The sequence below is a fragment of the Triticum aestivum genome, chromosome 7D (genome assembly GCF_018294505.1).
Source record: "Triticum aestivum cultivar Chinese Spring chromosome 7D, IWGSC CS RefSeq v2.1, whole genome shotgun sequence".
Classification (NCBI taxonomy): Eukaryota; Viridiplantae; Streptophyta; class Magnoliopsida; order Poales; family Poaceae; genus Triticum; species Triticum aestivum.
Window position 1 is genome coordinate 391,036,760 of NC_057814.1, and position 13,667 is coordinate 391,050,426.

General features: G+C 46.7%; 2 protein-coding genes across 3 annotated transcripts; one reads left to right on the forward strand and one right to left on the reverse strand.

Annotated features, from left to right (window-relative positions):
* Positions 1-1,949: 1,949 nt before the first annotated feature.
* Positions 1,950-5,304, forward strand: LOC123168580 (uncharacterized). The gene is made up of 5 exons (XM_044586465.1): positions 1,950-3,059; positions 3,984-4,063; positions 4,254-4,518; positions 4,623-4,890; positions 4,973-5,304. The coding sequence occupies exons 1-4, from the start codon at positions 2,210-2,212 to the stop codon at positions 4,874-4,876; spliced, it is 1,449 nt and encodes a 482-aa protein (XP_044442400.1). The 5' UTR covers positions 1,950-2,209; the 3' UTR covers positions 4,877-4,890; positions 4,973-5,304.
* Positions 5,305-5,521: 217 nt separating this feature from the next.
* Positions 5,522-12,026, reverse strand: LOC123168581 (uncharacterized). 2 transcript variants are annotated; one of them, XM_044586466.1, is made up of 4 exons: positions 11,720-12,026; positions 7,247-7,411; positions 7,096-7,145; positions 5,522-5,985 (listed from the first exon to the last, which is right to left on the reverse strand). In XM_044586466.1, exons 1-3 carry the CDS (start codon positions 11,988-11,990, stop codon positions 7,108-7,110), a joined length of 474 nt encoding a protein of 157 aa, XP_044442401.1. In that variant the 5' UTR covers positions 11,991-12,026; the 3' UTR covers positions 5,522-5,985; positions 7,096-7,107. The 2 variants fall into 2 exon arrangements, with proteins under 2 accessions (XP_044442401.1, XP_044442402.1); XM_044586467.1 differs by having other exon boundaries at positions 5,522-5,770; positions 7,092-7,145.
* Between the last annotated feature and the right edge of the window lie 1,641 nt (positions 12,027-13,667).

The window sequence follows — 13,667 nt, forward strand, 5'->3', positions numbered from 1 at the left end:
ATCCCAAAAGGTAGAAGAGAGGGAAAGGCCAGGGTCAGGCTTGGCACCTAGAAGAAAAGAGAAAAAGGCCACTATATGATTCATGATGAGTGATTGATCCGTAGTTCTAACACCATCAATGATCAGGCTATCAATGAAGCACCTCCGTCTCCTACCATTGGCAATCGCAAAGAAGTAGGCCGTCATAGCATCACCCTTCAAGGTCCAGTTAAGAGAGCCACGCTGGCGCCAATAACTTTCGGCCTGCTGATGCAACTGCATCAAGGCATCTTCCAAAGAATAACGGACAGACCATTGAGAAGCAGAAAGCCCAGATACATCCGCAAAGTGATCCAAGGCCCGGAGCTAAGATTCAAGGGTATCTTTCTCTTTACGTTGCTCAGCAGCCCTGTTACAAGGTCAACCTCTTAAGAATTTGCGCAGCTCATAAGAGCATTTGTGCCAATCGTCCATGGGGCCAAAGGATCGGTGTGGAGTGTTAAGAAAAGTAGAAATCTTGGTGGCCAACAAATCAGTAAACCCATCCACAAGGAGCCATGAGGCATCAAACTGAAAACGGGAAGAGGTTAGAATAGAATTAAGGCCCGCGTCCACCACCAAGGGGACATGATCAGACCCAACCGCATGTCTGGCCTTCAACAAGGCCGAGGGAAAAGGGAGTCCCATCTATCACAGACAAAAACCCGGTCCAGCACCGACCGGACAGGGTTAGCCTGATGATTGGACCAAGTGAACCGGCCCCCCACCCTCGGTAATTCACGAATCGCACAGTTGCTAATGAACTCATTAAAGGCATCGGCAAGGGGCCAAGAAAAGTTGCGATTGTTCTTGTGAGCCGGAGTGCGCAAAAGATTGAAATCACCACCAATCAATAAAGGTAAATAGCAAGATTCAATCTTATGATAAAGCTCATCAAGGAAAATGGACGTAAGTGAATGGTCAGCGGGCCCGTAAACTACTAGGCATTCCCATAAGGTGTTTAACTGTGGGTGATGAACCACCACACTTGCCCAAAAAATACCGTGGTCAAAAGTAATGAAGTCGAACACGTCCCGTTTGGATCCAGTCAAAATACCTCCAGAATGACCCGAGGCAGGAAGAAAATGCCAATCAAATCTGTCCATGCCTGCAACCGCAGACAATTCAGAAGGAGAGAAGGATTCTTTAAAAGTTTCCACTAAGCCTAAAATGTCAATGTTATCCCCGCAAACCAAAACATGAATCTGGTCTCGACGCCCCCTAGCGGCGAAACCTCTAACGTTCCAGAATAGGGCTTTCATTTATAGGACAAATTTTTAATGCGGAGACTAGACCTGCAAGCGGCTAAACAGGATTTAGAACGTTTGGTCGGACCCCTCTTGACTTGGGTAGGGGGGGGGAGGCGACAGGCCACAACCGTCCGCCGCCCCAGTATCCCCTACCGGCCCCTGGGCAGCAACAACGCCAGCAGAGGCCGCGGCCTCCTTGGCCTTGGCAATCGCCGCTTGGGCAACCTCATTAGCCCTAATGACAGAGAGAAACTGGGACGGAGAACCAAACCCAGGATCAACAGAAACACCCACGTCCGATAAGATATGAAGCAAGTGAACATCCGAGAGAGCAGGTAAAATGAGACGAAGGGGAGGGGGGAGTGGGCTGGAGTGGTGTATTATATATAATCAAACAAAGTAACAAACTTTGATATAGATTTCAAATCCGTAGAAAAATGAAGACGATACTTCAGTCTTTTGGTTTATGTATTCAGCGGTCAAATAGGAGTGGGGATGCTCGTCTGGATACAGATTCTCCGACCTCGGCCAGCCTTGCCGGTCCCTCCTAGACGTGCGATTAATGATCATCAGATTTTAAATTTCCATTATAACACCTGCAGATCGTGATCCATGTTCCATCACGCATCACCGGCGCACGGAACAGAGAGAGAGAGAGAGATTCCAAAAATAGTCAACCTCATGCCAAGATTACCAGCTTCATTATTGCTGTTATTATCATACTGCGGGCGGGTAACAACCTCCCCAATTAAGCTTAACAACCCCCGCCGGACGGCCCTGGTTCTTTTACAGGAAGGACCCTGCGTTCCACGTCCCCTGCTTCGCAATTTACGACTTGGACCTCGACACAGCTGAGAAACTATGATATAGTCCCCGCCGGGTCAGCCGCGCTTCCCGCCCGGTCCGTTCCCGCTGCTGTTGTTCCCCGGCGCCTCACGCGAATGCCGACGCCAATGGCGGCCGCGGCCGGAAACGGAGAGGCCTCGCCGCTCGTGGAGGCGGCGGGGTGTAACATGCTGCGGCCGCGGGGCGGGCCGCCTCCCCCGTCGCCGTCCCCGGTGATCGGCAAGCCGCTCGCGTCCGGCGCAGTGCCGCGGCATGCGCTGGAGTTCGACGGCGAAGGGCGGTATCTGGACGCGACATGGGACCTGCCTACGTCGCCGAAGACGTCGCCTTCCTCCGCGGCGGGGGCGTTCACGTGGCATCACGTCGAGCTCCCGCGGTTGCTCACCGGTGGCGCGGCCGCGAAGCCGCTACACCACGCGCAGGCGCTGATCGAGCTCCTGTGCCCGCCGCTCACGCTCCAGGAGATCCTCGCGCTCGTCGGGAACGGCCCGCACTGCGGTGGCGTCGCCGACGGCGGCGGCGGCGCACTCGTGCTCCGCGTCAGCGCGCCGGGCCCGCTCGGCAGCGCCTTCGCCATCCGCCTCGCCGCGCGCGTCACCGAGAGCTCCGTAGTCACCGTGTCCGTCGGCGCCGTCCCGCGGCTCGCGTTCGGGACCACGCAGGCGTCGCTCCTCTCGGAGGTGCCCCTCGGGGTGGCCGCCTCGCTCGCCGAAGAGGGGCACGGCGGCGGCCGCGCCGTCGAGGGCGGCGTCGTCATCGACGAGCGCCTGCTCGAGTCGCTGCTCGCTATGAACCACGCGGACGGAGCCCACACCGACAACCCGGTGCCACGGACGGTGTCCAACCTCCTCGTGCACGTCCTCGGCACGCACGTCGACCACGTCCACGACATTGTCACGCGCCTCGAGATGGAGATCGACAACATCGAGCTGCACATCGACAAAGGTGGGTGACGGAGGTTGCTTTCTTGGCTGGTAATCTCAAAGCATACAATAATCTATGTGGTACGGTGCTTATTCTACTAGTCATCTTTTTAAGACTCTGCAAAGAAAAGGCAATCTTTTAGGAGTTGATACTAACTTCATGTCTACGCCTTTGTGGTTGGTGATGACAAATTCTTGTTGTATGAACAACATGAGTTGCATTAATCATCATCATATAATGTTAATTGAACCGGAAGCTTAATTTGGTGGCAATGAAATGGGGGTTTGGGTGTCAAATTTGTTGCCATTGTTGATGTGCATTGGAACGGCGAACTGGGAGAACTTCTGGAAGGTCAAAACGAGCTTGCTGATGTTCTTGGGTTAATTGTGGATTGTTCGATTTGCAACACAGTTTTGGTTCCACATTTGTGCTTAAGCTGATTCTCAAATGGTGTTTTTCCATCTAGAGGCCATTCCCTGATAGATTGAAGATGCCCTAGTGCTGGAATAAAGATAAAAGAGGAAGCTAAGAACTTAACAGGTTTTGCTTATGGATGGTAGAATGTGAATTGTCATGTTAGCACTTAGTAGCAACCTTATTTTCTGAAATGCGATGAATGCAGCGGCGGCCCAACATGATCTTTTCTGCACCATCTGCGAGTTATTGGGGGAATTTTGTTCATCAATATATTGGGTTCTAGACAGGTTAATGTCAATGGAATGCAATATAAAGCAAGTCTTCATTACTACTGATAAACTTGTACTCAAATTTGTTTGTAAGGTGATATCATATAATCGAATAACTTTAGTTTATGTCTAGTAATAGTCTAGTTTGATTATGCAAAGGATATATCTACAAGGTATCAGATGGCGAATGTATTCACCTAGCACCTGGCAAATCGTCTCTTGAGATTTTTCATGGTATGCTTATGTATGTTGATTGCAGGTGGTCACTTCATGAGAAAACTTCTGTTGGATGGTAGGAGATTCCCCAAAATGCACCTTGATTTACAGCGCCTACTTCAGGTATTTGTTGAACCCCCTCCCAAATTTCTGAAGGGATATATGGAGGACTTGAGTGGGATGTATTTCAGTGATGTATTTAACTGAGTGTCCATGTGACCCCAAGATCAATATCATCTGCTGTTTCCTGACCTACCATACCATGATACCAAATAAGAGTTGGAGACCTGATGCTAATATGCTGTTCCTCCAGGTGGTTTCTCACGGCGAACAAGTCTTCCCCCGTGTGAAGGACAGATGTGCGAGCAAGAGTTGGTTCGCAACCGAGGATATTGCCGCCCTCGAAGATTTGATCGGCCGCCTTAGGAGGCTCAAGGAAAACCTTGGATTTATAACAAACAGAGTGACCACGCTGCAGGCCAGCCTCGACAGCTGGCAGTCAGAGCAGATCAACAAGAGCCTATACTATCTTTCATTCCTCTCCATAGTTTTCCTCCCTCTCTCCATTGTAACCGGAGGTAAGTTATCCATGTTGGTCATCGTATTGAACTTCCCCTTCATCAGGTTGTTTCCTGCTCATGGGTGATCACCTGGATATATCCTTGCCTGCTATTTGACGCAGTTTTCGGGATGAACGTCGGTGGTGTGCCATGGACCGAGCAGAACAAGAACCCCGCAAATCTGGACGGTTTCGCCAACGTGATGCTGATATGCGCCGTGATCTTGCTGCTCCTGCTGCTTTGCTTTCTGTTCCCTTCACTGTATTCTCATGTGTCGGCATGGCGAACCCGGCGTGAGCTGACCAGGAGTGGCTCCCAGAACAAGAGGCACCTGAAACTCTTCAAAGACCACAGGGAAGGCTACATGCGCCTGTGAGGGGAGCATCACAGGTAAAATGGTGACAGCAGTTAATTAACATGAATGAAACCTTCTTATGTATGCTCATCTCCTTGAAAACACCCATGAATGCAGGTTCTTCCTGTACTCACCTGGGGGATACTTTGCGGTAGGCGATCATGAAGGGAAGATCCGAGGTGTTCCATTGGCAGCGAAAAATCATGATACCAAGATTTTTTTGGATGATGTTGTTGTAATATTGGGTGTAAAATTAGACAGAAAACTAGATAGGGGCCTTGTACAGCTTTGGTTCACAACCTCCGACATAGGTTCACCACACATCTGTTCATTTTTTAGTTCTTTTCTTTTCCATTGTTATCTTGGGGAAGTTTGGTAGTAAGTCTCACTGTACCATTATTTTGCCTGTAAACTGTAACATTTTTTAAAGAGAACAAGCTAATTGCTTCGTCCATTGTTCTTCAGGTGTCTGTTCATTTATTCTCATCATAGTTGCATGATTTTTCTTCAGAATTGGATCATGGAAGAAACCAACATGTTTCAAATCATTTGTTCGGAACTTCCAAACTTGCCTTGCCGGCAAGAATATGGCAGTATGCTGATTGGCTTCATTGTTTAGACCAAGAAGCACATACAATTTGGGAATAGTCCCGGTCCAAAAGCATCTTCAGAATATTGACGGTTTCTTTCTACCAGCCAACATAATTCATGAACTCAAGCGGTTGCTATCTTCAATATTCACAACACAGTTATTCCAAATTTGCACAACATGAGATAAAAATATTGTTTACCCCTTGCAATCTAGTGTTGTACATGTTGAGACGGATTCCCCAAGAGAAAATGGTACATGAGTGCAATTGGTACATCTGAAGCGCATTTCACTTTCCACGCCACCAAGGAGAAGAGATTGTTCAGACCGAAGAACTAATCCCACTTCAACTATATGACAAAAAGAATGAAGCGTTCCTAGTGATGCGAATTTGGAGGGCAGTTGCAATCACGACTCTTCAGTCTTCACTATTATACACAACCTCTTGTGAAAATGCCGCCTGCATCGCTATTGAATTACAGTTCAGCTGACAGAAATGGTGAGCAATTGACGGGCAACACAGGAAATATCCTTCTAGATCCTGCAGTTCATAGCACTGGTGTTAGGAGGCACTTATCAGTAAGTAAACATAGAACTGTGAGTTAAAAGGGTTCTTTCTTATGTAACATTATATCGGAAATCCCTTTTGGTGACCGAGCTCCAATGAGGCCTCCAAATTCAAATTTCAAATTTCATCAAAATTCATATTTTTACGTTTCAAAAAAATCTGAAAAAAAACACAGCTATACATGAAGGCATAACACACATGTGTGTAAATTTTCAGGGCAAAATACGTTGAAATGAGGGCTGTGCAAAAAAGACAAATCTAGGGCTGTTTAACACATGATACTATTCATTCTCTCAGGCCATGAATTTGTCTTTTTTGTACAGGTCGCAATTCAAGGTATTTCATCATGAATTTTTACACACATGTGGGTTACATCCTTACATATACGCATATTTTTTTTCAGAATTTTTTGAAACATAAAAATTTGAATTTGAATTTTTCAAAAATAAAGGGCTCCATGGAGCTCGGCCTCCAAAACGCCATTCTCAACATTATATACCCTATATAATCTAAAGCTAGAACAAGCTTGTAATATTTCAGATATGAAACTGTTGCATTTATAATCCTAAACCGAGTCGCTAGATGCTACAACTCTACTGGACTGAATGATCACTGATCTACTGTCAAAAATATAAGAAAGCTTTTATCTACAGAACTAGATTCAGACTATCGAAATCCATCGACATATTTCTACAGTGTAGCTTACAGTGTAGCCCTTAGGGCTTAGGGCCGTGGGCCGGGCCTCTTCCTTAAAATGCCAATATGCCAAGCCCAAGCCCGTCCAGGCCCTGCTGGTGGGCTCAAAACTCAGGCCCAAGCCCAGCCCACGGGCAAGCCCATCGGGCCTAAGCCCTGGATTTTAGGGCCGGGCCGGAGATGGCCAGGACTAATCATGAGCACTCAGGTCTATCATGAGCACCCAAACATATTTCTACAGTGTAGCTTACTCCGGTCTATCATGAGCACCCATACATATTTCTACAGTGTAGCTTACTCAGGTCTATCATGAGCACCCATACATATATCAGCTGAGATGACAATATATTCTGGAAAAAGAAATGATAATAGACCAAAGTAATGTACCTCAATCCAAGTTTAATTCTGGTTTTGCAACTGCACACGAGATGAATGATCTGCAAACATAATACAACATGAATATCATAATTCATCAGGTTTATCTGAGCCGAGTAGTGCAATAAAGAATCAGATATAGTGTTAGTATGGTGAACAGTACCACTTGTAACACCAGTAGAAATCATTCTATCCATATTATCTATACGTCTTTGTATGGACCTTAGTAGCATGTTTAGCGCTAACACTCTCTTGCGGATAGAGGAAATCCTTGCTGCATGTTGTGCTATTACCGGGGAGGGTGCATTCTCCAATAGCTTGTCTAGTTCTGTAGAAACCAAGAGGCATAATTTCATAAAATTCACGACGCACAGGGAGAGTATGAGTTGAAAGCAATATACATGCAGAGAAAAACAACAACACAAAGTTCAATTCAGAAACATATGAACCACAAAATAAGCATCCAATAACAGAAGTATAAATCTCTGGGGCGATATCTTGCCAAATGCTGATGTACTTCACATAACATGGTTCAAGGTAGGATCACGTGTGCCGGGAAATACACAGGAGCACATGGATGCTCCACCCCCCTATATGAAATTAAATTCAAAAAATACAAGAAAATTCAAAAACTGAAATCTTGGACTATCAAACTTGGGTGCCCAGTCTACTCCCGTATGAAGTTATGAAGTTCCGTAGAAAAAATACCAGGAAATGTATCCGTGGCGACAAAAATACAGTCCGAACTAAAATCCATCCAAACAGTTTTTTTTTCTATACATAAGAATTATTTGTCTTTTTTGCCACAGATACGTTTCCTGGTATTTGTTCATGAAATTTCACACGAAAGTATATTGGGTTCCCAGGTTTCATATTCCAAAATCCCAGATCTTTTTTGAAATTTCCTGGTATTTTTTGAATTTAATGTTCACATAGGGGTGTGGAGCACCCAGGTGCTACAAATCCTCTTCCCGCGTGTGCCTCTCAATACTGCAAGCACGATAAGCAATCTCTCATAGGCAACATGATTAAATGTACATTAGTTACCCTAAGACCGCATTTAATTCCTTGCAATTAACTCGATGGTGCTGGTAGGGTGCAGAGCACAGGGCAAAACCTGTCTTCGCAAACAAAAGGGCCAAAAACCTGCACTCTTTTTTTTTTCTGAAAAGGCTCAGATCTATTATAAAGATTCGTACAAAGCACCCCAAACGTAATAAAAATACGTCAAGGTTTTTGGACCACCGAACGACCACTACCGCCGCTAAACGAGCTGTCGACGAACCGCTGTCGCCGCTCCCACACCGGAACCAGCCTGACCTTGTCGATGACAGCCGGGAAGTCTTCGTGCACGTGCCCTTAAGGACCAGCGCCCCAAAGCCGCAGGCGTCGCCGTTGAACCCTTAAATCAATTCAAAGAACCTGACACGAAATCTCACCGTCTCATATGCAAGACGAGAAACCCTAACCTCGCCGCCCCAAGAAGATAGCAAGAATCTACTCCGAAGCTCCGTCTAATCCATCCTGACGGACGAACTTGAGGAGGATCGAAGCCCGGAAGACTGACTCGGAGATGAAGCACCGTCATCCATCCGAGCGCCACCCCTGTGAGGATTAAGACCCTAACCTATCTACTAACCGGACTCGAGACACCAAGATTCCCCTCTCCGCCATCGGAGGGGAGGAGATTCCACGGGCTCGCCAGCAGAGATTGAGTGAGGAGGTTTCGCCCTACTCGCCTTGCGTGAGGGGAAGGAAAGCCAACGATAAACCTGTACACTCATGTTTTGATGGCGCCACAGAAGCCTTGCTTCTACCGTATTCAACTTATATAAGTGTGCAGGTAATAAACAAACAATTTATTATAGTCAATACAACATAATACCACTACTCTATGTCCTGATCTTAAACACCAGAACCGTCCAGATACAGGGGGTGCGCATCACCCGGAGCCAAAGATTCGCTACCCATATAGGTCCTGCTTTTTATGGAAAGCAACAAGCATTGGAGAACCCAGAGTAGCAACTATGGTTTGCTGGACCAAATCTTCCTCAATCAGGTACTTATCTTAATCTGCGTATTTCCATGTGTTTTGTCAATTTAACTATCATATTTGTGTCTGTATCGACAGTGATGTACTTTTCAGTAATATAATTTTAATTCCAATCTAGTGAACCCTTTTGTATGCCATAACTTAGCACCTCCCTGGCTTCATTTCTATGCGTTTGTCCACCAAGTTGGTTGCTTAATATACTTCATTTTGTTGTTTGGGTGTTTCAAAGTGCACTTTTTTATCCAAGAACTGAGCCCCGATGATATTCCAAACCACTCTTGTTTGTCTTTCACTTATGTAGGATAATAATAGAGCCAGCAGCTGGATATATAAATCTGCCATATCACCAAAAGCCAGCCTTAATTACTGTATAGAGTTGGCTATTAGGTTAGTACTTTTTTCACTCTCTTTCATTTTTCTCTCATTAATTTTTTTTACCTAGGAGCACACGTAGAGCTCACTCCTTTTCTTTTTCCTTACCTCTCTTTTCCACATAGGCAAAAATGTCATGTAATAAGCAGGCTTATAGCGTGCTACCTCCATCTCGGTTTATTGGTCCCCTTTGTATTTTGTGCCAAATTTTGACCATAGATTTCACTAACAAAATATAGGTTGTATACCACAAAACTTATATTGTTGGATTCATATTTGAAAGAGGTTTTCAATGATACTATTTTCATGGTATATAACCTTTTTTTTGGTAGTTAAATCAGGTCAAAGTTTGACCCAAAATACAAGGGGGGCTAATAAACCAGGACGGAGGTGGTACTAGTATTATACTTCCTCTGAATACGCAATTATTGTCAAGTCAGCCATGCCACTTAAAAACATGCTCTACATTATTATTAGTTCATAAATACTCCCTCTGTTCCGAAAAACTACTTGCACTGCAACAAAACTGAAACCAAATACTAGCATGAGCATCTCTACAATAAGAATAATCTTCGGTTCGAATTGACGGAAAAATACCATTAACTACTGCTTAGACAACAAGGCTGAGTCAGTACCAGAATGACCATAAAAGAGTAATACTAGCGCGAGTACCCATATCACACTGTACCACAAAAATTCAGGAGCTTAAAGCAGAATCTGTTGGTCCTTAGGGCATTTCTAACCGATCCCCAATAACTGGTTAGAGGGGGGACCTAACCGATCCCCAATAGACCATAGTGGAGTAAAAAGTTACTCGGCCGCAATCTCCATATTTTTACTCCACTGCTCGGCGGTCGAGTAAAAAATCTCTCCCTCTCCTCTGCCTCCACTTCTCCCCCTTGCCCCGCCGTCGGTGCCTCCCCCGCCCTTCCCTGCCGCCTCCTCACCTCCCAATGGCCGGACGCGGTGGCCAGAGGTCCCCGCCGCCGATCCGCAACGCGGATCCGCGCCGCCATGCCCGCGGGTCGTCGTCCGCTGGCGCACCCTCTAGCCACCGCCGCTTGCCCAATCGGCCCGCCCCCACCCGATCCGCCGATTTCCCAAAGCTCCCTCCGCCGCAGCCGCCGACAAGGACCTACCTCAGCGTCCGGTGGCGTTTGCGGGGGATATGGGTGGTGGAGATCACCGACCGGGAGACCCACAAGAGGAAGTGCAACGGGTCGTTCCACAAGGCGGAGCTCGCGGCGATGGAGTATGACCAGTGGCAAGTCCAATTCCACGGCCGCGATGCGAGGCTGAACTTCCCGTTCGGGACGGCGTCGGTCCACCTCGTCCTACCGAAGCCGGGTGTGGTGAGCGCGGCGATGGCGCGGGAGGACCGAGAGGCAAGGGAGCGCCTCGAGGCGGAGGTCGCCGACGAGGCGTACATGGAGGACCTCCACCGCCAGCACCCGGAACTCGTGGAAGCGGAGCGGGCGATATTCGCTGACAAGGCAGGGAGGTCATCGTCATCTCCAACGACGAGGTGTAAGGCGGCGAGGAGGAGGAGTTCGACGTCGAGGAGTGGCGGAGAATCTTCCCCGACTGCGACAACGACGGCACCGGCCCAGACCCGGCTCTCACCGAGGGTGGCCTGTCGAGGAAGGATTGGCTCGACCTCCACTACGGCCGTTGAGGTTGAGTAGTTTTTAGTGTAGTTTTAAGTTTAATGTAGTTTAAGTTTAAGTTTATGTTTAATATTCGGTTGTCAAGACTATCTATTTTGAACTTATGTTTAAATGCATGCAAGTTTTGGTTGAAATTAGGTTGAATTTATGCAAATTTACGTTTTACTCCGCTAAGTTTAGGGGATCGGCTAGAACCGACCAAAACTTAGTGGAGTATAAATACTCCACTAAGGTTTACTCGGCCGGATACTCCGCTATTTTTTAGGGGATCAGTTAGAAATGCCGTTAGATCAGTCAGATGCCATATCTAAACAGTAAGTATCAATTAATCCAATTCGCTTAGAGCAGAGCTAATCTGTACCGAATCATTTGATTAAAACACATGCCGGAGACACCTCAACGCAAACTAGCCACAAAGCGCAAACAAAACCCTAGGCGAAGACGAGCCCGCACATCCCCCACAGGATGGCCGCAGAGGCAGCAGCAGGGAGCAAGTAAATTTGGGGCCAAGGCGTAAGAGATGATGCAGGAGGTAACCACCTACCTCCGTTGAGGCGGTCAATGGCGGTGGCGAGCTCGGCCTGGCTCTGGGCGGTGGCCGCGGCGCGCACCTCATGCTCCTCAAGCGCGCTGCCTAGCACCCCTGCGATGGCCGCAGCCAGCGCCTCGCACCTGTCAGGATGAGGACCCGTGTCCGCATCCTCCAAGCCGCCGTCCCCGGTGATCTCCGGAGGCCGGTCGTCGCCGCCGGCGATTGTAGCAGACGGGCCGGAGGTGGTGGGAAGATCGAAGCCGTCCATTAGAGGTGGTTCCATCGAGAGAGAGAGCTGGAGACAAGCAGTGGATCGGGAGGACGCCGGGCCTCAGATTGGGCCTAGCAATGGGCTTCGTTTAATTTGAATGGACAAAAGAGCAGGGGCTTCCTAGTCGCGTTCTGAACCGGCCCAGTATCATGGCTACATTGTCGCTCGTCCAGAGTCGCATTGGTTCGCATCGCACGATCACGGTTGACCGATCAACTGTTGTCTTTTGAAAAAAAACATTTCAAAAAATCCGTAAATAATGGGGAAAAGATTTTTAAATCAATAAGACATGGATTTGAAAATAAAAATCATCAACTTTAAGAAAAAAGGTTCATGAATTAGAAAAGGTCCACGGTAATTTAGAAAACTTGCAGATCTGAAAAAATATCATTGTTTTTGAAAAAAAACACAAATTTCAAAAAAGTTCATGGATTTTGAAAAATAATTAAGGATTTGAGAAAAGAATTCATGAATTTGCAAAAAAGTGCATCAATTTTGAAAAACAAGTTCACGAACTTGAAAAAGTTTGCAGATTTTGTAAAGAACACGAATTTGAAAAAAGTTCATCAATTGTGAAAAATACATGAATTTGAAAAAAGTTCACGGGTTTTGAGAAAAAAGTTTGTCAAATTTGAAAAGAGTTCATGGATTTAAAAAGCATTCAAAAGGTCAAGAATTTAAGAAAACTATTCACGATTTTAAAAAAGGAAAATAAAATGAACAAAGAAAGAGAAAGAGAAAAGAAAAAGAAAAACACAGAAGAAAACCCGGGCAAGCAAAACGAAAGAAAAGAGAAACCAAACAGGGAAATCACTCTGTCGCTTAGCGTTGTAGTTGAAGAAGAAAAAAAATAAGTAAACTAGGCACAGCAGGCAAGTTGTCCACTTGGTTACCCCGGTTTGTACTAAGGCCAACTCCAACGCGCCGACCCAAACGAACATGAATTTGATCTTTTTTGTCTGTTGGGTCGCTAGTTTGGCCCATATCTGCATCAATTTGGACAATGCGCCCAACTGGCCAACCCATTTGGTCTGTTTGGGTTGTCTAAAAAAATGGTCTGTTTGGGTAGTGCGCCGATCCATTTTGCCCTCGACCGTTTTTCCAACTTCCATTTTCTGGTAATCAAACATAGAAATACAGCATTGGAACAAAAGGATCACCACGGGCATAGTTCATGCATCTTGACCCTAGTTCATGAAAAACAAACAAATAGAAGATGATCACGCATCTCGGTCTTGGATGAACTTTTGCTTCCCCTCAAACACAACCTCCTTTTTGGAGTCATCTTGCTCGTGTCGCCCACCATGATCTCCACTTCCTTGCAGATTAACGCAAGCTCGACCTCCCTTGCTCTTGTTTTGGCATTGGCCTCTCCGATCTCGAGCTTCTTCTTTTGTATGTCGAAGTAGGTCTTCATGGCCTCCTCTTTCTCTTGGCGCTTCCTCTTTTCCCTCTCTTCCTTTTGGGTCATGAACCCCTTCAAATTTTCTTGCAAGGTGATTGTCGAAGCATCAAGCTTTGCATCCACTTTAGAATTGGCCTTCCCCTAGGTCTCTTCTTTCACTTGGGTCGGGGACCGACGAGCCCCCCCCCCCCCCACCTCTTCCTTGGGCCACATATTGCTCCTTAAACTTTGGGCATCCGCCTTGGAAATGTTGTTCCTTTTTGCTCGGTGACGGTTTTGGGATC

Bases quoted from the DNA above. Each gene is read 5' to 3' on its own strand.
- LOC123168581 (XM_044586466.1), bottom strand. From the start codon at position 11,990: ATGGAACCACCTCTAATGGACGGCTTCGATCTTCCCACCACCTCCGGC. The intron at 7,412-11,719 runs GTAGGTGGTTAC...TGGTTTCTACAG, and splicing joins CATTGACCGCCTCAACGGAG to AACTAGACAAGCTATTGGAG. The intron at 7,146-7,246 runs GTACTGTTCACC...TTATGTTTGCAG, and splicing joins TTCTACTGGTGTTACAAGTG to ATCATTCATCTCGTGTGCAG.
- LOC123168580 (XM_044586465.1), top strand. From the start codon at position 2,210: ATGCCGACGCCAATGGCGGCCGCGGCCGGAAACGGAGAGGCCTCGCCG. The intron at 4,064-4,253 runs GTATTTGTTGAA...CTGTTCCTCCAG, and splicing joins ATTTACAGCGCCTACTTCAG to GTGGTTTCTCACGGCGAACA. The intron at 4,519-4,622 runs GTAAGTTATCCA...TATTTGACGCAG, and splicing joins TCTCTCCATTGTAACCGGAG to TTTTCGGGATGAACGTCGGT.